The sequence below is a fragment of the Python bivittatus genome, unplaced genomic scaffold, assembly GCF_059951505.1.
Source record: "Python bivittatus isolate LINGU-HERP-01145 unplaced genomic scaffold, Pbiv_v1 ctg000340_np1212, whole genome shotgun sequence".
Taxonomy (NCBI): domain Eukaryota; kingdom Metazoa; phylum Chordata; class Lepidosauria; order Squamata; family Pythonidae; genus Python; species Python bivittatus.
The window spans coordinates 10,234,012-10,261,545 of record NW_028277056.1 but is presented as its reverse complement, the minus strand read 5'-3'; the positions used below and the strand labels follow the sequence as shown (position 1 = coordinate 10,261,545).

General features: G+C 39.8%; 1 protein-coding gene across 2 annotated transcripts in view; it reads right to left on the bottom strand.

Annotated features, from left to right (window-relative positions):
• The window catches only part of TYR (tyrosinase), a 56,582-nt gene extending 29,446 nt beyond the window's left edge, over nt 1-27,136 (bottom strand). For both annotated transcript variants that reach the window (XM_088140845.1, XM_088140846.1), the window contains exons 1-2: nt 26,318-27,136; nt 3,378-3,594 (exon numbers count right to left, since the gene is read on the bottom strand). In XM_088140845.1, coding sequence (XP_087996971.1) covers nt 3,378-3,594; nt 26,318-27,136 — 1,036 coding nt within the window. The remainder of the gene's footprint in view (nt 1-3,377; nt 3,595-26,317) is intronic.
• Nucleotides 27,137-27,534: the final 398 nt, after the last annotated feature.

Here is a 27,534-nt window from a genome sequence, read left to right as displayed (position 1 = left end):
TCAGTCTCAAAAAATTAAGCTCCAAAGATAATGAAAAACTGGCACAGTAATGTGCCTCTTTCTCTGCTGAAACAGAGTTTTAAATACAATTACTGCTTTGCCACAGTTTAAATCTCTGTCTCCGAGGCACCAGGTTAAATCTGTTTTCCATTATCTCCTGCACACATTGATGGCATAACCCTAAGTGCAGAAATAGCCAAATGTAGAAGCTTGTTTTCATCACAGACAGTTGACTCCAGCGTATTGAACGTATACAGCAAGAATGTCTTTTGGTGCCCTCGTAACCTGGGAAGTTTTAGGTTTTGATGAATTTCAAGAAAGTGGCAAGTTACAATGGAGTACATGTGAAAAATAAATAACACAACTAGGAAAACTGAAAAGTGAAAAACTGAACAGAAAAAAAGGGCCTAACATTTGTATGGGGGAAATGCTTGGAGGGCTGTCTCGCATACAGTTGGGGACAAATAGCCTCTGGAAATTCTCCACCAAATTGGATGGACGAGTCCTCTGAGTTTTTTCAGGGCAACCAGACTTTTGCTAATAGTTCCTCAAGGGCAGAATGATGAATGTAGCATTGCAATTGAGAATGTGAATGTACTCTTGATGTTTCCTTTGGGATGTAATGGGAGTGCAGGAAGGCAGGGAGTCTACATCCCTGGAGAGAGGGTTAGGGTTAAGGTTGGGTTGCCCAGTGAGGATTGCCCAGTGAAAGGCAGGACATTCATAAGAGCTTCTTGGCCACCTGGTAACTATAGCTGTGTGAAGCTTCAGTCTGGAGATTCAGTTTGAAGGTCATTTGATCATAGATTTCAAGAACATAAAATAGAGTCGGAAAGGGCTACTTGGGGAAAAGTGTACACAAAAATGTGTGTGGGGGTGAAAAGAATGCACTTGGGAAAAAATAGGAATGCTGTCCCAGGATCATTGAGATTGTCGAATCCAACATGCTGCTTGATGCAGGAATTACGTTTGAAACATTGCCTTTCCCCAAACCCTTTCCAATTTGTGTCAGTATGATCCTTTGTACTTGAATATAGTGGGGAGGCCGCTGAGTTCAACTATAAACCCATGCCAAATTAAAGCATCTTTGACAGATAGTTCTCCAGCCTCTACTGGATAAGGGCTCTATACAAGCCCTTATCCAGCCCTCTGCAATGATAACAAGTCTTCGCTTTCTTTGATACGTCAACTTTCACGTGATCACATATCAAATCTTTCAGTCTCTTTTCACAAAGCTTAATTTCTAGTTCCCTGGTCACCCTTATTGCCTATTTTCTATATTGTTCCAATTCCTCTGAATCTTTCTTAAAGTGTGGCATCCAGAACTGAACACAGGATTTGATGTAACATCTCATCAAAGCAGAATAAAGTTGAAGTGAAACAATCCCTTCCCATTAATTAGAATTATGCTTCTGTTGATCCAACTTAAAATTGCAGTTCTCTTTTTTGCATCTTTATTGCATCACTGACTCATGTCCATCTTGTAATTAATCATTGTTCCACCGAATTGGCCTTTTGAAGTGAATCAGTGATTTAGATCCAGTTGTCAGATGGACTTTCCGAATTGAATCAACCCAATTAGATACTCTGATTCTAAGTATTACATCAAATGGACTCAATTTCCCTAATCTAATCACTGATTTGAGAATCAATTACTGTTTTGTATAGTGGTTGAAGGCACCAGGCTAGAAAGCAGGAGACTGTGAGTTCTAGTCCCGCTTTATGCACGAAAGCCAGCTGGGTGACCTTGGGCCAGTCACTCCTTCTCAGCCCTAGGAAGGAGGCAATGGCAATTTTAGATTTTTTTATCCCATCTTTCTAATTTTTTCTTTTATAAATAACTCAAGGCAGGGAACATACCTAATTCTCCTTCCTCCTCCTATGTTCCCCACAACAACAACCCAGGTGAGGTGAGGTGAGCTGAGAGTGACTGGCCCAAAGTCACCCAGTCGGCTTTCGTGCCTAAGGTGAGAGTAGAACTCAGTCTCCTGCTTTCTAGCCTGGTGCCTTCACCACTAGACCAAACTGGCTGTCTGAAATCTTGCCAGGAAAACTGCAGAGACTTGTCCAGGCTGTCACCAGGAGTCAAGACTCACTTGAAGGTACACCCATACACACAAAATCATTGATGCAAATTAACTCATTTGGCCATCTAAATCAAACAGAATTTGAATCAGGTTTAAGCTTACTCACGTCCCTACTGAATAAATCCAAGGACATTACATCCTAGCCAGGATGATTACTCCAAAATTCTGTCCTTTCATAGAATATCCAGCGCAAATTCTCTTTCTTTAATGGAACGAGAACTGGTAGAAAAAAAATTCATGAGAATTTTTTTCCCTGGGATTAGTTATGTATGTACCGTGACACAGTTAGACAGCTGAGTCTTAAGAGTCATTCAGTGTATTACTATATTAAGAGTCTGTTGTTTTTGCTAATATTTTTCTTTCAACAGCTATGGGACAGTTTTATTATACAGTGATATCAATCTTTTCTCTTGCCCTTTAACTTCCTACTTATCCAGCTGAAAAGAGAAAAGTGGGTTTTGTGTAATTCCAGAGAGGTTCAAGATTGTAAGAAGAGGAACATAATGGGATTATTAGAAACATTTCTCTCCTCTGTCTTGCTCTCTCTCTCTCCCCTTAAAGTAGTTTTGAAGCACCCAGATGGACACTACATCATTTTTTCAAATATCTGTTTCTCTTTCTGTGATTTTAGTTAGAATTCTCCATCAGTTTATATCTGTTTCTGTTGTCTGAAAAATATAATAAATATTTCAGAGAAGTTTGCTTGTGTATACCTCCTTTGGTTTATAAAAGAAAGCCATTTACGCAAGAGTTTGTAAAATAGGATAAAGAGCAAGTAAAAACAACATTTCATACAGTGCCCAATCCTATTTCTCCATGTCTCTTCAAAAAGTTTGATCATGTCCATGTGCGGTTAACAGAGCTGCAGCTTTATTTATTTAATAAATAAGTAAGCTGACAATCGTAGATTCCTAATTCAGACCAAATGGGAAGCTATGGAAAATTGGAGACTTTTTTGTTTTTTATGACTTCCCATGAAGGGAAGAATGAAAGGCATATGTGTACCAAAAAAAAAAAAAAAAGCAAAACAAAACAAAACTCTTTCAGATGTCAGCTTATTAAACTGAGTTATGATCCTCTAAAAACAGCTATTATGAAACCCAAAGAGATTATACAATACCTTGCATTAATAGACATGCATCCTAGATTTCCATTCTCCATCATCATGAGGGGTAATTGCTCCAAAATTCCTTCTGTGATTAGAAGGTCACCTCTGAATGGGTGGAGAAATGAAGTAACACTAATACACAAAATTGCATTAGAAATCAAGAAGGGTGGCACAAAGCTTACCTTCCAAAGTATTCCGGAAGCTGAAGTTAGCCATTCTATCCATAGACCCAGTTTCATATTGGGTCAGACTTAAGCAGAATTCAACATCAGCTGATGTAGGAAGCCGAGGAGTTCTTCCTTTATCGTGATTCCCAGGATTTCGAAGGATAGGCCCTTCGTTTGTTCCATTACAAAGTTCTTGGCGGCTGTTGTACTCTTCAGATTGGCTGCAGATGACCTAGAGGATTGTACAGAAGATTATACAGAGTTGGGACCAGAACCCTGAGCAGTAAGATTGTTTTCAAAGACTTGAAGTTCCAGCCCAGATAAGGAGATCTGTGCAGATAAGCAAGCGCCTGCAAACTTCCTTCACAGGATCAGGAACTCTGAGTATAGCAGATGTATGTCCCAATACATATTTATTGATTTGTATGTAAAACAAAGGAATATCTTTCCATCAAATACAACTTTCCATGAAATAGAGGCTGTTGCTGTCAGTTGAGTTAAATGTGTACCTTTGTTTATATTCTGGTGGAATATTCTACTTAGGTATGAATGGACGCTGTCTCATTGTTTCCCATTTATTTTATCCACGTCTTAGTTAAACTTTTGAAAGGATAGGCAGCAGCAAATAAATACATCAATAAAAATAATCATTCTTGCAAAAAAAAAAAAAAGTCTTAATTCAGTAATATTATGAACAGTGGAAATCTCCTGCTAATTATACACTATCCTATGTATCATTCTTCTTGAACATGCACCCTCCACACGTGTTAGATTTCAGTTACCGTTATCTCCCAACTAGCATTCCAGCTTGATTGTATGGAACTTAAAGGTGAACATTACGAAATATGAAATATAATAAATTTAGTGTACCCCAGATGAGCAAAGATTGTTAAATAAATTTACTCATTATGTTTAATGAGACTTGCTCTCAGGAAGACATGCATTTCACTGCAGTTTGGGAAGATACACATCATAGAAAAAGGGTATACGATGCAAAAATCAAGGACGAGAAATCCAAGTTGATCATTTAGGACAGTCCATAAATCATAGTTGTACACAGTATAGTTCAATGATGAGGGTATTAGACTTGGACTAAGACTTTGATAGGGAAGACTTGTGTCCAAGCCACCATTCATCCACAGAACTCCCTTTGTGATGGAAGACATGAGTGGGGAGGATTCTGGAATGGAGCTTCAAGGTTAAAGGGAGGGGGGAGAGACAGGGGAAGCAGCTCCTCAGCCCCCAGCCAGAGAGTGGGAAAGTCAAGACAAGGAGACCGGCCCCTCCCTAAGGGCATCATGGTTATAGTTGCTGTTGTTGGGGATTAGAATTAGTCTGGCGAGATTCTGTCTGTTAGGTGCAAGCTAATAAAGGAGCTGAGCTGATTCTGGATTGTCTCGCTGTTGTTCTGGGGCTGAACCTGACACCCTTCTCTCTCAGCCTAGCCTACCTCATTTTATAAAACAAGTTATTTTATAAAACAAGGGGAGACTTAATGTAAGCTTCTCTTCAGTTTTCAGAAGAAATTTGGGATTTATAAACTCCCCTATTGTTTACCCCTTCATGGATCACTGCCTTGTCGTGGCGAAGGGGCTTGCGTAACTCAGTGAAGCCATGAGCTATACCGTGCAGGGCCACCCAAGACGGACAGGTCATGACAGAGAGTTCTGACAAAATGTGGTCCACTGGAGAAGGAAATGGCAACCCACTCCAGTATCCTTGCCAAGAAAACCCCATGGACAATGTTAAAAGGCTAAAAGATATGACGCCGGAAGATGAGCCCCTCAGGTCGGAAGGTGTCCAATATGCTACTGGGGAAGAGCGGAGGGCATTTCCAAGTAGCTCCAGAAAGAGTGAAGCGGCTGGGCCAAAGCCGAAAGGACGTTCAGCTGTGGATGTATCTGGAAGCGAAAAGAAGGTCCGATGCTGTAAAGAACAATATTGTATAGGTACCTGGAATGTAAGCTCTATGAACCAAGGCAAGCTGGATGTGGTCAAACATGAGATGACAAGATTGAACGTTGACATCTTGGGAATCAGCGAACTGAAATGGACGGGAATGGGTGAATTTAATTCGGGTGACCATTATATCTACTACTGTGGGCAAGAAACCCTTAGAAGAAATGGAGTTGCACTCATAGTGAATAAGAGAGTGGGAAAGGCAGTATTGGGGTACAACCTCAAAAACGACAGAATGATCTCAGTGCGTATCCAAGGCAAACCATTCAATATCACAGTCATCCAAGTCTATGCCCCAACCACTGATGCTGAAGAAGCTGAAGTTGACCGCTTCTATGAAGACCTACAACTCCTTCTAGAACTAGCACCAAAAAGATGTCCTTTTCATCATAGGGGATTGGAATGCTAAAGTAGGAAGTCAAGGAGTAATCGGAATAACAGGCAAGTTTGGCCTTGGAGTACAAAATGAAGCAGGGCAAAGGCTAATAGAGTTCTGTCAAGAGAACAAGCTAGTCATAGCAAACACTCTTTTCCAACAACACAAGAGACGACTCTACACATGGACATCACCAGATGGTCAATACCGAAACCAGATTGATTATATACTTTGCAGCCAAAGATGGAGAAGCTCTATACAGACAGCAAAAACAAGACCAGGAGCTGACTGTGGCTCAGATCATGAGCTTCTTACTGCAAAATTTAGGCTTAAATTGAAGAATGTAGGGAAAACCACTAGACCACTCAGGTATGACTTAGATCATATTCCTTGTGAGTACACAGTGAAGGTGATGAATAGATTTAGAGGATTAGATTTGGTAGACAGAGTGCCTGAAGAACTATGGACGGAGATCCGTAACATTGTACAGGAGGCAGCAACTAAAACCATCCCAAAGAAAAAGAAATGCAAGAAAGCAAAATGGCTGTCTGATGAGGCTTTACAAATAGCTGTGGAAAGAAGGAATGCGAAAAGCAAGGGTGAAAGGGAAAGATATAAGCAGCTGAATGCAGATTTCCAGAGAATAGCCAGGAGAGATAAGAAGGCCTTCTTAAATGAACAATGCAAAGAAATTGAGGAAAACAATAGAATGGGGAAGACTAGAGATCTCTTCAAGAAAATTGGAGATATGAAAGGAACGTTTAGTGCAAAGATGGGCATGATAAAGGACAAAAAGGCAGGGACCTAACAGAAGCAGAAGAGATTAAGAAGAGGTGGCAAGAATACACAGAAGAACTATACAAGAAAGATCTTAATGTCCCTGATGTCCACGCTGGTGTGATCACTGACCTTGAGCCAGACATCCTAGAGAGTGAAGTCAAGTGGGCCTTAGGAAGCATTGCTAACAACAAAGCTAGTGGAGATGACAGGATTCCAGCTGAGTTATTTAAAATACTAAAAGATGATGGTGTTAAAGTGCTGCACTCAATATGCCAGCAAGTTTGGAAAACGCAACAGTGGCCACGGGATTGGAAAAGGTCAGTTTACGTTCCAATTCCAAAGAAGGGCAACGCCAAAGAATGCTCAAACTATCGCACAATTGCACTCATTTCACATGCTAGCAAGGTTATGCTCAAAATCCTACAAGCTAGGCTTCAGCAATATATGAACTGAGAACTACCGGATGTACAAGCTGGGTTTCGAAGAGGCAGAGGAACTAGAGATCAAATCGCCAACATTCGCTGGATCATGGAGAAAGCACGAGAGTTCCAGAAAAATATCTACTTCTGCTTCATTGACTATGCAAAAGCCTTTGATTGTGTGGATCACAACAAACTGTGGCAAATTCTTAAAGAGATGGGAATACCAGACCACCTTACCTGTCTCCTGAGAAATCTGTATGCGGGCCAAGAAGCAACAGTTAGAACCGGTCACGGAACAACCGATTGGTTCAAAATAGGGAAAGGTGTACGACAAGGCTGTATACTGTCACCCTGCTTATTTAACCTATATGCAGAGTACATCATGAGAAATGCCAGGCTGGAAGAATCACAAGCCGGAATTAAGATTGCAGGGAGAATCATCAACAACCTCAGATATGCGGACGATACCACCCTAATGGCAGAAAGTGAAGAAGAACTAAAGAGCCTCTTGATGAGGGTGAAAGAGGAGAGTGCAAAAGCTGGCTTGAAACTCAACATTAAAAAAACTAAGATCATGGCATCTGGACCCATCAATTCCTAGCAAATAGAAGGGGTAGAAATGGAAGCAGTAACAGACTTCATTTATTTGGGCTCCAAGATCACCGCAGACGGAGACTGCAGCCATGAAATTAAAAGACGCTTGCTCCTTGGGAGGAAAGCTATGGCAAGCCTAGATAGCATATTAAAAAGCAGAGACGTCACCTTGCCGACAAAGATCCGCATAGTCAAAGCTATGGTTTTTCCAGTAGTAATGTATGGCTGTGAGAGCTGGACCATAAAAAAGGCCGAGCGCCGAAGAATTGATGCCTTTGAACTGTGGTGCTGGAGAAGACTCTTAAGAGTTCCCTGGACTGCTCGGAGGTCAAACCAGTCAATCTTAAAGGAAATCAACCCTGATTGCTCATTGGAAGGATCGATAATGAAGCTCAAGCTCAGATATTTTGGCCACCTAATGCGAAGAGAGATCTCTTTGGAGAAGACCCTGATGCTGGGAATGATTGAAGGCAAAAGGAGAAGAGGACGGCAGAGGATGAGATGGTTAGATAGCATCACTGAAGCAATGAGCATGAAACTGAGCAAACTCAGGGAGGCAGTGAAGGACAGGAAGGCCTGGCGCAATATGGTTCATGGGGTCACGAAGAGTCGGACACGACTTAACGACTAAACAACAACAACAACTATTGTTTAATGTTCCCAGGGCAATTCAGAGTAAAAATATAGCAATCATAAATTAAAATCAAACAGCCTAAGATGGAATTAAACCAGAAGTTGAACAAAAGCTGACAGTTTTGGAGATAAAATCAAGGTCTACCCTGAGATGTTTAGATGGCAAAGTTTGAAAAATGAAAAGGTCTTCATCTGAAGCTGAGGAAACCACAGTATAGGCTCCAAGGAAACTTTGCAGGACATGGCAAGAGTTACAAATTCTGTCATAAAAAGAGATAATATAATACCTAGTACTGTATTTTGTTTAATATGCAACTGCATCTGATCAATGATACCAAATACCATTCTGATATACTATCAGAAATTGGAATGTATATATTAGAGATTTAAAGTCTCCCCTTCAAAAAAAAAACCACCACTCATAAAGAAAAAGAAATCTATATCCCTTTATTTTCTTGAATGATGGTTTATGGCTTAGCATTAAGGGTGAACTCGGCCAACTTTCTCTTATTCAGCAAATCATTGTTTTAAAAAAATAACAGCTTTTTACAGGTATAGCCACCAAGATTATCAAAGTAATAGAATAGTGAGGTAGAAGACAAGGTGAATTCTTGGACTATGTCTATGTCCAGAGTGACTCTTATACCTTTTTACTAGGAATAGATAGCTCTACTCCCCATGGACAGCTATGGACATCACTGGCAGATATGAGATTATTGATGTCATGAAGGTGTCACCATAATCCATATCCAATGGGAAGTTTTAACTCAGAAGCTGGAGAATTCTTAATTCTTTCTCAATATGCATTGCTATACAGATTTGTTAAGGAAGAATAGATTAGTCCACCCTATGTTATATTTGTATCCTGCTGGAATTTGACTAAGTGATTAACTTTAGCTTCCCCAGATAACCTTTCCACTATTTCATTGCACAAATTAAACGAACATTTCCTTTGATGAAGTCTAAAATCAATTACCTTTTCTTTCCAATAAGAATCCAATAATTCTCCAATTAATTTCCTGTCCCAGCTATGGATTGGGGAGAAACTGATTCTCTCTGCACCTTAATGTGAATTTCTCCTACTTCCTAACTTATCCTATGAACCAAGATGCTTTTGTCTTGCTAAATTCATACATTTCCAAATTTTGAGACATGGGTTTCCAGGATACAAAATATTACAAAAATGGGGGTAGTAGAGAAAATTGCCCACAAAAATAAGTCAATTGGTGGAGAGACTTCACTTAGGAAAAAAAAAAAGAGCATATTGTCATAGATTCATTGATCCCACCCACTACTCAGGACAGGAATCCAAATTAAAATTAAAGCAACTGACAAATGGTTGTTCATCCTCTGCTTGAACACCTCCAGCAAATGAAAACCTGCCATCACTACTCATAACTGTACCCCTATCAAAATTGCTGTTATCATTAGGAAGTTTTTTTCCTAACATTCAACCAGAATGTGCCTCCTGTTGTTCAGTTGTTGAGTTGTCCATTCATTTGTGACTCTTTCTGATTCTTCTTGCAGTCCAAGATATTCTCAATCATTTTTTTCCAGCATCACAGTCAAAGGCATCAGTTCCAGTTCATTCACCTTTTCTGATGATCCAGCTTTTACAGACCTATATGACAATTGTGAAAATCATAGCCTTGACCATTCATATCTTTGTTGTCAGTGTGATGTCTCTGCACTTTGATATTTTGATTAGATTTCTCATAGCCTTTCTCCCAAGTAGCGATCAACTCTTTATTTCATGGCTACAGTCACAATCCTGTGAATCTGTGAATCTAGGAAGGTAATATCTGTTATTATCCTTCCTATTTGCATTGAGTTTGTGTTGTCTGTTAGCATAGCATTGTTTAATACTGAGCAGCACATAGGTTTTTGCATTCTTTTCTTTCACATTCAACAAAAGATTCCTGTTGTTTAGTAGTCTGAGCATTCCTAAGTGCTGCCCTTTTTTGATACTTGAATTTTTTCCCCCTCTTTTTTTGGTAATTCTTTGGCCACTGCTGTGTTTCTCATACCAGATTAAAAACCACAGAGGGCACTATAATTGCATCATCTTATAAGATGTTAACTAATTAGCTGATATTGTTTCAACTCTGCAGGTTGTTGTTGGCAATATTTTCTAGGGCTGATGATTGTTTATTTATTACAACTATTTGTATGCCACTTACGTGAGCATCTCTGGTTGAATTTTGATTTCACACTCCAGAATGTCTAGCTCTGGCTGAGTGATCAAACCGGTGTACATATCTGCAATTTGAGATTTTTTCTCATGTTCTTCTGTACATTTGCACCATCTCATCTTTATAACTTCATTCACCAGTAGATATTTGCCTTCCTTGTCTTGTATTGTACTCACCTTTTCATAAAAAGTTCCCTTGATATTTGTAATTTTCTTAAATCTGCTGCCCTTCCTGTTTGTGTTGCTTGTGCTGTAAGTATAAAGCTTTGTGTTTTCTTACTCTTCCTTGGCACTCTGTGTTTAGGTGAGCTTCCCCCCCCCCCCCTTTTCCCTTTCTGTTGTCTTTTTCTTTCCATTTTTTTTCTCTTGATTTCAATGTATCAGCATGTTCTACTCTGTGTATTTGGGGACATTTTTGTTTGTTTCCTCCTTCTGTCACACATTTCCCTCCAGAGTTCATCAGACACTCTATTTAACAAGTGTAATCCATTCCTTCCTTTTCTTTCAACACATAATCATATGGAAATTGTCTAGATGCTATCTTGTTGGCATGAAGATTTGGTCTGTTTTATTCAATTTAAGCTGTAATTTTGCAAAAGAAGTTTGTAAGCTGAGCCACAGTCAGCATCTGGTCTTCCTTTCATTGACTGAATAGAACTTGTCCATCTTTGCAATCAATCTAATGTTGGTCTTGCCCATCCATTGGTATACATACTGTATGCAGAGTAATCTTTAAGGTATTGGAAGAAGGCATTTGCTATAAGCATCTATTTTTTATTTTATTTTAATTTTTTTTGGCCAAACTTTATTAAACTGTCTCCTGATTCAAACAGGCCAGATTTTCCTGTTATACCAGATGCTATTGTACTTTTAATTTTGGCATGCCAGTTGTTTAATGAATATGACCTCTGTGTTGGTGTTTCGTTAAAAAAGTCCTGCAAGTTGTCACAGAACTGTTCAGCTTCTTCCAGTGCGTCTGCGGTTGGGGTATAAACTTGGATCACTGTGATATTGATTGACTTGTCTTGGGGATTCAAACTGAGATCATTCTATCTTTATTGAGAGGAGGGCCATCTGTTCTTTAAGAATAATGGCCACTCCAATTCTTCTGTGATGTTCTTGTCTGTAGTAGAAGTGAGAAGTAACCTATTCCAGTCCAGTTTACTGATTCCAAAGAAGTTAATGTTCTGTTTTGACATTTCTGCTCTCACAGCATCAGGTTTGCCACAACAAGAGAGCAATTGACTGCAGAGGGATTTAGTTTTCAATGGTTTTCATATTTTTACTTACGGGGAAAGATTTAAGGTAATAATAGGACATTTGGAATTGAGCAGCAGAAAACAGAATTTGAAATTGAACTATGTACAAATGATGAATATGTAATTGCTAAAATGTATAAACTTTTACTGAAATTTGAAATGGAAGAAGAACAAGGGAAAGACTGTATGATAAAATGGACTAAGAACTTTGGACACGATATACTGATGGAAAATATGTGGTTAAAAGGATTGAAATTTACATGATGTTGTAACCTAAAAGAGAATCTTTATAAAATGTTGTACTGTTGGCATATGACTCCAGAAAAAATGTCTAGAATGTACAAAAGTGCTTCAGATTTAGGTTGGAAAAGTGGACAACATAATCCACATGCTTTATCATGCTTGGTGGACTTGTAAAAAAGCCAGAAATTTCTGTGTTCAAATACATATAATGATACAAAGAATTGTAAAGGTCAACATTCAACTGAAACCAGAACTTTTCTTGCTGGGATTAATGGACAGTCAATTAGAAAAGAGACATGGAAGATTATTTTTATATATGATTACTGCTACGAGACTATTATATGTCCAAAAATGGGAAGACTCTGAAATACCCACAATGGAGGAATGGTTAGTGAAGATAACAGAACTAGGAGAGATGGCAAAATTAACTTGTTTGATTAGAGGAAGATCAACAACCACATTTATCACTGGAAACCCCTTATGGACTTTTTGCTGAAAAAAAGGGGAAAATGAATTTGTGATTTATGGGTCTGAAGATTAGAAAGGTTAGCTTATGGAAAGGAGGAAATTACGGTGTAACTTTAGAGAGAGGGTAAAATATAAATGCATTTTTAACTGCTGTCAAAAAGATCAGAAGCCACTTCTTTATAACCATTTCTTTTCTCTTTCTTTTTCTATTTTCTTTCTTACTTATTCACTAGTCTTCCTTATTTTCTTTGTTTCGTTTCTAATATTTGGATTGTTTTTATCTTGTTAAGAATTTCTTCAATAAAAATTATATTTTAAAAAAATCAACTTGCCCTAGTCCTGGCCTGGTACACCTATCTCCAAAGTTCCTTGTTCGTTGAGATGCATTGACAGCGAGGCATCCTTTTGGCTTTAATTCATCCTCATCGTAAGCAGCAATGCTACTCATAGATGCCGTCTTCTCTTCCCACATCGCTTGTTGGATGTCTTCCAACCAAGGCAGGGTGATAGTGGTGGTCATCTTCCACTCCCATCTTTATCTTGCCTTTGTTGTGAATATCCATTTGGTTTTCTAAGCAGAATAATGGAGTGGGTAGCCATTTCTTTCTGTAGTGGACATTTAGAATTAAGTGATAGTACTTTTGTACAGACACAAATTTGGGAAATTACGCTGCTACTGATGCAGCCTAAAACCAGGTTCTTTTTTCTGAATCATGCTGCTTTGCCTTGCTCTGCAGTCTCATTTGTCAATATTTTGTCAGACTATTAAAATACCTATTAAACGGTCCAATTCCCTACCATGACCCAAGTGTCATTAGAGAAAAAATCCAGAGGATTCTCCATGTTATTTGTTACCAGAGACTTTCAATATGTGCAATTGTTTTCTTTCTCATTCTTTTCTGTCCATTATGCATTATGTCAATAAAGAACAATTCTACCATCACTGTCAGGATTATTGCAAAGAAATAAGTCAAAATCTGGCCTTTGCTTCATGTTGGTATGACAACAGTATTTCTTCCTGGCACATTTTGATATTCCAAAGGAACGCCCACCTCTACTTCATTTCTACCCTTTCTATTAATGTGTTTTCATACTTATAAATAAAGATTTCAGAAGTACAGAATACTAAACATATCCCACACATTGATTGTCATGCTACAAGTTTATACAGTGAGATATACTTCTAAAAGTCAATAATCATTTAATGTTCAGAATTTTGAATTAAAGAAAGCAGCGATTCTTGAATAGTGCATTTCCAGAGATTGCATTGAATAATCATCTTTGGAAAGATTTATTCCGCATAGTCACTTTGTGAAAATGAAGTTCATCAATTAATTTCAACAAGAAAGTGGTACAAGCTCAAACGAAACAATCTCATCAAGCTAAGCAAGGCATCATCCCCAAAGTCTGTGTATTTTTTCACCTCATTTTTATGCCTTTGGATCTTTATATATTAGCAAAGTAAGATCCCCTTTGGCAAGATAAATTGCTATTTTGCAGGGGCATGGAGGTATGTGTGTGCGTGTGTGTATGTATGTGCATAAATAACTCTGCAATGAAACACTGAAGAGCTGCCTCAGGTAGCACCTTCTTGATGCTAGTACAGTGTTGATTCTATGTGGGTTCTATTACATATATATGTAGTAGAACCCACATAAACCTCTCTCTAGTTACATCTACCTGTCCCATCAGGACTGGCAGGAGAGGCATGTTACAGGTCCTATCTACAAAAGAGTGTTTTTACTGGATCATTTTTACCTGTTGTCAGCTGCCCAGAGTTACTTAGATGAGATGAGAAGCCATACAAATCAAATATGCCTATTATTATGTCTGTCTGTCTGTCTGTCTGTCTGTCCGTCTGTCCGTCCATCCATCTCTCTCTCTCTCTCTCTCTCTCTCTCTCTCTCTCTCTCTCTCTGCACAGAATAGGACCAGCCAGCAAGGTATACTTTTTGTCAAGTTACTCTATTCCACTCCACCCTGGTGTTTCTATTTTGCCCTTTCAAAAATCAAGCAGTGCTCTGTGCCCATTAAATAGCCTCAGTTTTCACCTCCCCACCCACCAACGTTTACACAAGCGGTTGATAGTTCAACAAACAGAGGGCTTTATAAAGATATACTTCTTATGTACACTTTAAACACATAATCAATCATGCAATCACACAAATGGAGTCATATTGTTCCCTTTCAGGAAAGCAATGTGCAAAAAGAGAGTAAGAATTAGTAAGCCCTGATAAAATAGGCATGAGATAAAAATAAACAAATATAGCTGAATCTGCTTTATATCAAGGCCATTCACTATGCCTCCCCATACTTCTCCAGCCTTGCAAACCATCCTTGCTTCCATTCTGTCCATCCAATAGTTGCCTTTTGTTCTTAAAACTTTGCTTGTAAAATCTTTTAAAAACCTCTTTGTTTTTAAGCAACCCATCCAACCACAACTTTCTCAGCGTTGCCCTTCCTCCTGACCCATTCCTTCTTCCTTCATATATTTGCTTTTCAATTCCATCCTCATTCATTCCCTCTTATATGACCAAACCACCTTTTGTATTCAGTCCTTATTCACTCATCACCCATTCACCCTACTTCTTTTTCTTCTGCCACAAACACTACAGAATAATAATAATAATAATACTCCATTGCCTTCAACTTCCTTTTATGTTTCTCCCAACATACCCAACCCTCATTTCCAGAAGTGGGCAGAATTATGCACTCATACACAGCCATTGACACATCTTTTAACAAAATTCATTCCTCAAAACAGACTACATATTATCCACTATCTATCTACCAGCATTTTCATGTTTTAAAAATTCTTAGTCAATTTTCCCATCTTTAATAAACTTTTTATCAAGGTACACAAATTCATCTACTTGCTGTAGATTTTAACTACATTTTTCCTGTTCATCATAATGGTTGATACATTAATTTTCAGATACGTTCTCCTCATTGCATCATATAATCTAATATTTCTTGCAAATCATTCAGGTTCTCAGACCACATCTGCATACATTTGTATTCATATCCACAATCAATACTTCTGTACTGTGACCACAAGTATTCTTTTTACATCCATTCATAAATAAAATAAAGATATCCAAGGATACCACAAAGCCTTGTCTTATTCTCTGCTCAGAGTTGGAGTGTTTGCTAAGCATGCTATTTATTATCATGCATGCTTTACCCCGCTATTATACTGCTCTTATCTCATTCAGCATCCAACCTTCAACTCCATACTCACAAAACATTCAATAATTCATGACTACTCATTTTAGGTAAGTAGTCACTTAGGTGAGATGGGCAGCTATACACATTGAATAAAAAAATAAATGTCATTTGTATTAATGATTTTGCTTTTTAAACTTTTGTTGGCCTCTGTAGCATTCATTTCAAATCCACTCTTTGACAGCCACTATAATTCCCATACACATCTCCAAAATTCAGCATTCGTTCAGTTCAGTATCATCCCAAGTAATTTCATTATTTTTATTTTTAAATTCATTCACTCTGCTGGAGGCAACTAGTTTAGGCCTTTTTTGTTTTTGTTGTTCTTGTATCTTCGAGTCCGTGTTGACTCCTGGCAACTGCCTGGACAGGTCCCTGCAGTTTTCTTGGCAAGATTTCAGAAGTGGCTTGCCATTGCCTACTTCCTAGGACTGAGAGGGAGTGACTGGCCCAAGATCACCCAGCTGCCTTTCACAGTGTCCCAGTTTCTAGCCTGGTGCCTTAACCACTACACCAAACTGGCTTTCTTTAGGCCTCTTTACACACTTCCAAAACAAACTGTTATTTCCATCAATATAGGTAGTCCTTGCTTACCAACCACTTGTTGAGCAATCGTTCAAAGTTACAGTGGCACTGAAAAAGGAGACTTATGACCAGTCCTCAAAGTTGTAGCTGTCACAGTGTCCCTGTGGTCATGTGATCACAATTTGGGCACTTGGCAACCAGTATGCATTTACAACCATTGCAATGTCCTACAGTCACTTGATCACCATTTGCAACCACAGCAAAGTCATCAGGAAGTCTGGCAGGAAGTCGCAAGTTATGGTCATGTGACATTACATTTAACAATCTGCAGTGATTCTCTTAATGACCACAGCCAGGATGTCATAAGTTTCACTTAATGACCATGCTGCTTAGCAATGGAGTTGCCAGTCCCAATTGTGGTCAGTAAGTGAGGACTACCTGTATTGCTTTGCATTTTCTTTGCCACCTTTAATCTTCACCATTCTTTGCTCTCTCTGATTACATTCTTGGCAACTTATTCTATTTATGCACATTATACACACTGCACACTCTCTTGCTTCATCATTCCACCAAGCATCCTTTTTCATACTTCTCACTATTGTAACACCACACACTTGTGGGGCACTTTGCAACATAATTACTTTCTCTCCATTCCAAGCATCTTCCACATTTTCTGTATATCCGCTTAACCATTTTAACCCTTTTACTCATAATCAAACCTATACCTTCACTTCCCTGCATGTATTAATCAACTCCATGTTAGAAGATCAGTCCCTTCTTCAGATCTATTATGTCCTTTGCTTCTAGTATCACAGATATACAATTTCCCTTCCTTCCTTCCTTCCTTCCTTCCTTCCTTCCTTCCTTCCTTCCTTCCTTCCTTCCTTCCTTTCCTTTCCTTTCCTTTCCTTTCCTTTCCTTTCCTTTCCTTTCCTTTCCTTTCCTTTCCTTTCCTTTCCTTTTCTTTTCTTTTTTTAAGTTCTTCACCATTCACACCTTAGATTCTAATCATAAATATTCATATGGCATGGTCACCACTAGATGGAACCATAGATATTGACCTCTATTGCCATCATTGGTTTGATCAGTTGAAGTTTTTATAATTTTTTAAAAAAATTTGGTTTGTTTTGTTTAGCAATATAGAAAAGGTACATATCAGTGCCACATATGAGCCATATCAGTGCCACTTGCAGAATTTCTTGCTAATGGTAAGGGCAGTACTGTTAGTTTGGAGACATTTGAGCTGGTATGCCAAAAGAGTGATCAAAGTCCAGTTTTAACTTAAACGTGCTCAAGCTATTTCTTGCAAGCCATTACTTGAATCTACCCAACTCGAGTATATGAAGCATTCTGACACAGTTTACATTAATTAATGAATCAAAATTAATGAAACCCTATTCTCTTGAGCCTATTGATATCCTGCTTTTATCCATAGATGGTGCCATTTTAACTATATAAGAACAGATTACACAGAACACACATTTGCTTTTAATATTTAGCAACCTTTGCAATTTTGCACATATTAAAGAAATGTGAAGTCATTATTTCTCTCTGCTCAGCACTGGTGATACCGTGCCAGTGTACACTTTGGGACACAACATTCCTAGAAGGATAATGTCAGATAAGAGAAGACTCAGAAGGAGGCAACCAAGAGGATTCATGACTTGAGGACATGTCCTGTGAACACAGGCTGAAGGAACTTGGGATGTCCAGTCTGGAGAAAAAAGACTGTAGCATGATAGACATGTTCAGATTCAAAAAGTGAAGCTCTAGGAAAGATAACTAAGAACTATTTCCATGGTCCCAGAAACTAGGACCAGAAATAATAGGGATAGGTTGCAGCTACCTTGTATTCCCAACTTTAATATCTGTGCAACAGTGGAACACTCTAAATAGGGAAATTGTGGGTTTTCCATCTCTAGAGGTTTTTAAGAAAAGGCTGGACAGGTACCTCTTGAGGGTGGTTTCTCGTTGCACACTGCAGATGGTTGGATCTCTGTGGTCTCTTCCAACTCTACAATGTTATGATCCCAAGAGCTAGCCAGAGTTTATTTTATTTTATTTTATTTTATTTTATTTTATTTACCAACAAATTACAAGTCAAATGGCAATGATGTATGCCAGGACAAAGGAGGGAGGCAGCATGGAATATTTCAGGTACTTGTTTTTACTTTTATAATTCACTATTATTCAAAAATGTGAATAGGTGTTTTGTTTGCCCAAATGTTATCCCCTTCTTCCTTTTCATTTCATGCCAAAAAATCGGTGGGAAATCTTACCCCTGCAATGCCTCATTTTCCCTGCAAATGTCAGAGGCTGAAATTTAGGAGACACCCCAGTCTGAAAAAAAAAAAAGTTTGGAGATTTCTATGTATTTATATATACATTTCAGACTCTGAAATCCTTCCAACACACCCTTCCCCCTCAGTTCTAACTAGAAAACTAACCTGTCACTTGAGCGGATTACAATCAACATTTACCTTCAGGGGAAGTGGGGGGAAGTAAATGGTTTTTTTATAGCTTTGATATCAAGAGCAGGTACCTCTTAAGCTTGCAAACATGGGGAAAATATGGCTTGCAAATTCATTTAGCTAAGGACTAACAACAGTTGGCTGAGGAAGACTAAAAGGTTGGGGTGGGGTGGGGGGGAGAGAAGTCAGTATTTCACCAAGCATTCACAGTTATTGCAGTTTCCATGGCAACATCCTCCAGAGAATAAAGTATGGCCTCCTTTCTTTAGAAGAAAGGATATCTGAGTTAGAAATAGAAACTTCACAGATTTCCCTTCTCCTCCTTCCCCCCCCCCCCCAGTCCACAACTCTTGAGGGTTCCCTGACTTTCTCTCATGCAACTGTCATCATTTTATTATGGATGGTGACTTAGGGTTACTCCTGGGCAGCCCCCCATTCCCCCACTCCTTGCAGAAGGGCCAGCTTTTTAAAAAAAACACCTTTGTGCATTTGCCAATCCAATGCCCTGAAAAACCTTCAGTCTCTCTTATTCTTCTTTTCTGGGTTTTGTGCTATGCCTGACAGAGTTCCAGCATGCAGCATAGCAAAACTGGGGTTGTTTTGACACTGAAATGAGCCTCCAGCGTTTCTTTTTTTAAGTTCTATAGGGAGTGTAGTTTTCATCTAGCTTGCACTGATGTGAGTCCAAGAAGTCCTACTGAATTTTGAGTTATTCCAGGGTGAGAGGGTACAAAATCTATTTCAGTGCATAATCAGAAAGCTTGGATGGTGATGACAGATAGATGATAGATAGATAGACAGACAGACAGACAGACAGGAGAGAGAGTCATAGAATCATAGACTGTAAGAGTTGAAAGGGATCTTTGGTCATCTAGTCTGATCCCCGGCTCAAGGCAGGAGTCCACTAAACCATTCACATCATCTAGCGTCCATTTGAAAACCTCCAGCAACTGGGATCCCATCATTGTTCTAGGCCAGTGTTTCTCAACATGCTCGCTGGGGAGTTTTGGGAGTTGAAGTCCAGACATCTTAAAATTGCTAAGATTGAGAATGTTTCTGCTTAATTTTCTCCAAAGGAAGATGACCTTGACAGAGATAGGTCAGATCTGTTACCAAAACAATGAAGAGGAAAACATGGCTTAGGTCCAAGACAAGCAGAAATTATGTGTCTTAGACAGACACCTCCCTATTTCATATGGGTATAAAAAGAGGAGGAGGCACAGCATAATCAGACTTACAAGATTCTGTTATTCTAGTCACTCTCAATAAAAGTAGGCTTAGCCTTCCTGTGGAGTTGATTCTTGGTCTGGTTGACCTGGTGGGGCTGAGACTAAGTAGTTACTTAGCATTACACTGTGGGAAATTTGAATGGGGAAGACTGTGCCTTCTACTGTGATGGATACACACACACACACACACACACACACACTGGTCAAGAATAAAACAAACTATTTCCACTCAAGCCCCTCTCCACAAACAGGGAATCAGTCATCTCATTCACAACCATTCAAAGTAAAATTTAATTATTTTGTGCTTCAGATGAGATGTGATAGGTTCCAAACTTGGGAGTAGAAAGCACTGTCTTGTAGTGATTCTCCTCCTTTCTCTGTGGCCAGTTCCAATTGGTGTTGATGGGGGTTAAAAGTCACTCCTGCGATCCCTTACTTGCAGTGCTGCAGGGCTCAACTCTCTCTCCCCTTCATTTAACATCTACCTGAAACTGCTAGATGAGGTCATCCTTCGGTTTGGAGTCAGGTGGCATCTTGACTCCAGGTCAACTAAGTGATGCCCTTGAAGTCCTGACTCAGTGTCTGGAAGCTGAGCAGAGCTGGATGGGGAAGAACAGATCCAGGCTCAGTCCTGGCAAGACTAAGTGGTTTTCTTTGTTTGACTGTTCTGGTTCCAGGGACCCTCCATCTTTAGTCTTGAATGAGGTTGCAATCTGGGGGTCCTCTTGGACTCATAGCTCTTGCTCAAAGAGTAGGTGGCAGCTGTGGCCAGGAGGTGCTGTACATGGGGCTGCCCTTGAGGACCACTCAGAAGCTACAGCTGGACCAGAATCCAGCGGCATGGGCAGCGATGAGTGTATCATGGTATGTGCATGTGTCCTCACTGCTTCACAAGCTTTACTGGTGGCCAGTTGGTTTCTTGGTGCAATTCAAGGAGCTGTTTATTACCGAGAAAGCTCTGCATGGCATAGGGCCTGGTCACTTGTGGGACCATGTGTCTCCATATGTTGCCAACAGTCTGGTCAGGTCAGCTAGAGTGGGCACACTCCAGGTCCCGTCTGGTAAGTAGTGACATCTTATGGACTTAGGAAATGTCCCTTCTTGGTGTTGCCTCCTGCCTTATGGAATGATATCCCCCCAGAGATTCGTACTGCTCCCACCATTCTGACCTTTTATAAAATGCTTAAGACCTGGTTGTTCTCCCAGGCCCTGAACTAGAATGGGGGTTGAGCATTTTGGGTTGGTTATTGGCTGCTTGGCTTTTTGGCTTTTGTAGTTAGCTGTCTTTTTTTTTTTTCTTTTTCTTACTGATATATCTTTTCTTTTAGTTTTTAACTGTAAGATGCCCAGAGTTGCTATGGAGTCAGGCAGCCTTGAAATTGAAATACATACATATATGCGTACATAAAATGTTGTTAATATGGTGTTGGAAAGATAGTTTAAAGAAGCACATGTGTTCCATATCCAAAGCTTGGACTTTTTAAAGTATGAGGAACTATGGATTAATTGTGCATGACTCGTCAGGTAAACATTTTGTTTTAGTCCAATGGAAAGCCTCTGTTACATCTGATTTAAAACTCTGGATTGAAGATACAATATGTGTTCACTCTCTATCGATGAACTGGCTTTCTATCAACTCAGTGGAAAGTCCAATCACTATTACTTGATGTGTTCAAGATTTAATTTGTTATTTAAAAACTGGCCTTTTCCTTTCATCTCTCTCTCTCTTTCATTATGTACTTTGGGTTTGCTTCTGCTTCTATTTCTGTTTGTATTTTTCCCCCTTTTTTCTCCTCCTTCTGAAAATCTGCATAGCCATGGATAATAATCACATGTGAAAAGGAGTGCCGTATCCCAAGAAATCGCTCTGATTTCAGTTGGAATTCAAGTTCTACCTATGGCAACATGATAGGGTAGAACTAGTCCATCACTGAGTTGAAAGAGGCCGTATTAGATTCACTGAATCTAATGTCAGCTTGGTGAAATTTATCTCTATGGAGTCCTTGAGATTCTCTGAGTTTGGCTGTTTTTTGCAGACATTTCATTACCCATCTAGGGTAATTTATCTTTTATTTTATTTAAGTAAAATTATTTTTATTATTTTATATTTTATTATTTTATTTAAGTAAGTAATTTATCTCTGTCAAGCCTCTGCCTGAACAGATAGTACTTCACATTGTATGGTAGGTAAATATTCCATTGCCAACATGCTTTTGCCTAATATTCAACCAGAACACGCCTTCCTATACCTGAAGACTGTGCTTCTATTTCCTGCTAGAAAGGGTGGTAAACAGATCATGATGCTTTTCTGTGTGACATTCCTTCAAGTACCTGAAGATTGATTGATTAACCAATTGATTATGTGCCATCAAGTCATTTTCAGCTCCTGGTGACCACATAAATAGTTTTTCTCCATGACGATCTATCCCTAACCTGGTCTTTCAGGTCTCCCAACTCATTGCCACTGTAACTGAGTCTGTCCTGAAGAGGACTATCTTATTTCCCCAGCCACGCTTTTCTCTCACTTTGATTCCCTCCATATTTTCTCTTCTTTATTTCAGGAAATTATAATATTGGGATATAATATTGTGATGGTGACTCTTTTACTCTGCATTCAGATACATCTTGGGGAAAGCAGGCACAACGTACTAGAAGTTCCTCACTTCTGTAAGCCACTGAGTTCCATGAAAGAGTTAAGCACATGCTGAAACCTCTTTTGGTTTCAAGCCAGAGATTAAATGGTGCTTAAATTTGTGTGGATCTTGCATGGGTATATGCAGGCATAATGGCTGGGAATGCTATCATGAATTTTTCCCCCTTTTAATCTGATTCTAGCTGCTTTGTATATAACTAAAGAGGGTCAGCACTGTCGGTTTTGCATATGAAGAGATTTTGACGATTTCAGTTTGTCTGGAGAGAGAGAGAGAAATAAAGAGGAGGGGAGGGGAGGGGAGGGGAGGGGAGGGGAAGGGAAGGGAAGGGAAGGGAAGGGAAGGGAAGGGAAGGGAAGGGAAGGGAAGGGAAGGGAAGGGAAGGGAAGGGACGGGAAGGGAAGGGAAGGGAAGGGAAGGGAAGGGAGAAAGACAGAGAAATCAAAAAATGATGGAAGAGACAGAAAAAAAATTAAAGGAGAAGGAAGGAAGGAAGGAAGGAAGGAAGGAAGGAAGGAAGGAAGGAAGGAAGGAAGGAAGGAAGGAAGGAAGGAAGGAAGGAAGGAAGGTTGATTCCAATCTATCAGTGTTGGCAAAATCCAATAGGTTTAACAATTCCCAGCAATGGAGAGAACCATGATATACCTGCATGTCCAATGTGTGTTAAATATGAAAACTTGTTGGAAGAAAGAAGAAGCAGTTCCATGACTGGAGTCACACAACATGCTTGAACAGGTTAAATATATTTCATAAATTGTACTTCATCCTCTTGTTGGAACTCAACTTATGTGAACATAAGAACCATGCTTGGTTTATTAACTGTGCCAAGTTCTGGGGCTTAATATGTTGTGAAGCAGTGTGCCCTTGGATGCTACATTTACAAACAACCAGCCTCCCTGCTCCAGGACAAAAGCTGGCATGCTGCAAAGTAAAAGGCCATTCCCAGCATCGTGTCTTTCCAAGAATGCAGCCAGTCCTGTCTTTGATGTAAAAAGATAGCTATTTGCCCAGAAAATAAGGTGGGGTAAGGTGGTAGAGAGCATTCAGGGAGGGGGTGGCTGGAAGGGGTGATGAAGAGCCAGCTTAGCATTGTACCATCTGCTCAATGGATGGTCCATGGCCCAGAGCTCTTCACAGCAAATGTATTGGAAAACATCAGTGATATTCACTCAAACTGTACCCAGCCCTGATGCTTAGAAAGGGTAGACAACGGAAAGAAGTAAATTATGGTGTAACCTTAGAGAGAGAGAGTAAAATATAAATGTACTTGTAATTGCTGTTAACAAGATCGGAAGCCACTTTTTATAACCTTTCCTTTCCTTTCCTTTCCTTTCCTTTCCTTTCCTTTCCTTTCCTTTCCTTTCCTTTCCTTTCCTTTCCTTTCCTTTCCTTTCCTTTCCTTTCCTTTCTCTATTTCTTTCTTTGCACTTATTTATTACTTTCCTTTCCTTTCCTTTCCTTTCCTTTCCTTTCCTTTCCTTTCCTTTCCTTTCCTTTCCTTTCCTTTCCTTTCCTTTCCTTTCCTTTCCTTTCCTTTCCTTTCCTTTTTCTTTTAAAATTTGTATTATTTTTAATCTTTTAAACATGATATATAATTAAAATTATGTATAGTTATATAATATAAAATTATAATAGGTTCTAGAATTTGATATAACTGTGAAAGAAATGAATCTGGCCATCATTCTGTTAAGTATAATTCACACTTTTCTTTTTTCCTGAAGTAAAGTGTACTTCAACTGTTGTAGTTTATCAAAGTATTCATTTTAGTTTATTTCAGGTGTATATTATGAATTTCCTTTAGGGTTTCAGGGAGGCATATGTAGCATTCCTTCTTCCAACTTTCCCCACAACCATAGCTCTGGGGTGTTGGTTTGGCTGAGAGTTTGTCATGGGTCCAAAGCCATCCGTGAGCTCCCATGATGGCGGATAGACTTAAACCTGGGTATCCTTGTTCCTAGTCCAACTCTTTAACCATGACACCTCACTGGCCTCTCACAGACTTCCACCTTCCTCTTCCAAGAGTACTAAACCTACACCAGTTTTTGTGGATGAAGTTGTTCCCATGAAGTACGGACAGAATCCATTTTTACAACATACAGAAAAACAGGGGGTTAGCACTACTCCTGCCTTCCTTCTGCCTTGCCAACATGAATCCTGTTGATAGGATAGCCCTGTCCAGAGGCTAATTTGTTAGACTGAACTTATTTTACAGTGAAGACATTTCCCCCTTATTATTTCCCTGAATCTCCTCAAACTCCTTATCCTTTGCATGTGGTCATAAAAGTACATTTTCTTCAAACAAGAAAGAAAGGCACCCTGCATTATTTGGACAATGTTCTGCAATCACAGATATATGCATTTAGTCCTAACCAAAATTGTGCTTGTGTTTCACCTCTGTATCCTAATATACAATTGACTTCACTGTGCATCATGTTTTCTGCTAGAAAATCCCAGGTTCCCCCCAAGTAAAATTGAATAGACTGGAATAATGGCTTTCTATTGTATTTCCATCAGAACGTCCATGCTAAAAAATGAAACCAGTCTCTACAAGTTCCATACTGTCCTGCCCAACTGCCTATTCTTGTTGAAGAGCCAGCCTTGGACATCCCAAACTTTCTGAATGGAGCTGCTGACTAGCAGGAAAAAAAAGGGGGGGGGGTCAAAGAAGCCTCTTGGTTTTGCTTTCTTCTTCACTCAATTGTTTGTAATCTCAAATTCTTTCCATAGCATTTGTAAGAAACAATATATGCACATTTTGATACATATGGAACGCTATAGAACTTTTTCTTATTTCCTAGTTTTCAGAATTCTGGTTTGCCTAGAGGTTTAAGATGGTCTGCATGGTCAAACTGATTTTGCTGCAGTTTTAATCTTCCAGTGTTTTGCCTGTTGATATACAGTATTTGTGTCCTGATTGCTGCACTGCATTTCCAACGTGCTGTAAGTCATCGAAAGCACTACGGCTGGAAGACAGACTGTCCCTTGAGATGTCAGTTAAAAGCATTTCAAACAGCAGGGCTCATCAATATTTCTGAGCCCGAGACTTCAGGGAGCTGTTGCCGGTGAGAATACACGCATCACAGGACCAGCATAAGTCATCTTCATTTCATATGATATGATCATAGCAATATGCAAGGAAGCCCAGATATTCATAGTTTTCTAGCTTAAAAGTAGGCTGAACCAACAGTTCTCTGCTACGTTTGAGTGCAAGAGATCCCAATGCATTTTGTAATATGGAACCTTACCACGCTGTAGGTGGCACTAAGACCTGAGCAGCTACGGTGCTGCAAAAAGATAGAGTCATACAGCTGGAAGACCACCATATCCAAGTCCTGCTGAATGCAGGGATTTGTGTGAAAGCAGCCCAGACAGATGGCTGTGGAGCCTTTGCTTAAGCATATCAAGTCAAGGGTAGTCCACTACCTCTCTGTTTAGTTGGTTCCACTGCTGGACTATTCCTACCACTAGATGTCTTTCCTAACATTCAGGTAGAATCTGCCTTCCTGTAATTTAAACCTGTGTTTTGCGCTTAGGAATAAGAGAGAACAGCTCTTCCATCTGACATCCATTCAGGTACTTGAAGAATGCTTCACCTCAGTCATCTTTCCTCAAGACTAAGAGTACACAGCTCCTTCAACTTCTCTTCACAGAAATGCTTTCTAGTCCCCTGATCATCGCTGTTGTCCTTCTCTGAATCTTTCTTAAAGCTTGGAGCCCAGAATGGGACACAGTAAGATGGGATTTAACCAAAGCATAGTTCTTATCAGAAACCATCTCCACATCCTTTACAGTCCTAGAATCTCTGAATCTTACTTCTAAAATTATATCAGGAATGCTTTGCATTAGTGCAGTCCTGTAGATTTTCAATTGCTGCATGTACCATACAAAATTCTTCCTCTCCCTCCTCCCCACCTCCTGCCTGTACATACTTGCCATGAAGAGAAGAAGGAGGCTGGGCTCAATAGGTTTGGTTTGCTGGGATGTCTGTCCCCCATGTACTCATCTGTACAGATGTCACAGCCTTCAGCATCTCTCCAGTCCCAGTAGGGGATGGTGAAATCTTCATTCCCAGTAAGCTTCCGGATCTCATGTTCCCATAGGAGCAAAAAAAGCCGATGCCAAGGAAGAAAACCTGGAGCTTCGTGTGCAAAATCAATATCCCGCCAGACATTGGTACCTCCAAGAAGTGTGTCTCGAGACACATAATAATGCATCCAGACAAAAAGGTCATAGACGCTGGTGTCTTGGAACATCGGAGTGGTGCCATTGTTCATTTGGGCATACGTTCCGGTGGCAATGACAAAATCCCGGCTGGTTGTATGTTTTGCCAAATTGAGATAGGCAAGGAACTGGTAGTGTTCTCTGGTGTTGAGCTTGAAGATGTCTTTCCTTACCTGTAGTTTTCTTTCAGTGCAGTTAGGACCCGCAAAGTTGAACTTGCAATCTCCACAGTTGTATCCCATGAAGCTGCCTGAGCACTCACATGTCTTATTGTAAAACACAGCAGGCCAGTTCTCTCTGTCATCCACTCCAGAGAAAGGGAACTGAGGACCAAGAGGGGCATCTGAAAGGCGGATCTCTCTGCAAGAACCCCTGCCTGAAAGCTCCCCACAAGGAGAACCATCACCAGGCCATGTTGGACAACACTCCTTTCTCAGCAAGTTGTCTGAGTTGGCACATGCCCGAGGAAACTGGCTAGAGCCAAGGGGCAGGATCCCCAAAATTATGCTTATAGAAAAAAGAGGCATTTGCCTTTCAGACAGAAAATCTGCTGTCCTGCCTGGTAGTTCAGTTAACTCCTGACAAGGAAGTTTTTGTCCGTCTCACAGGCTGAGAAGTTCTCCCTGCATATTTCTTACTGGTACCTCATTCAAGTTTGCTTCTCTCTCTTGACACATACACACATTCTGTAATCTGATTATCACATGCTCTGGGCTACATCCAAGGAACGTTTACCCACTTGCCACTTCAGTTATACAGAGACTCATTTTTCGAACTTCATCTTCTGCCTAGCACATGACTTTTGACGTGCTGGATCGGAGTGCTTGCTCACACCAAGGTACTTGGAGAGGGAATCACTGGGCTCTTGTGCAGAGGAATGAGAATGAACAATTGAGTGACTACAGGGGGAAAAACTCCACTTTTC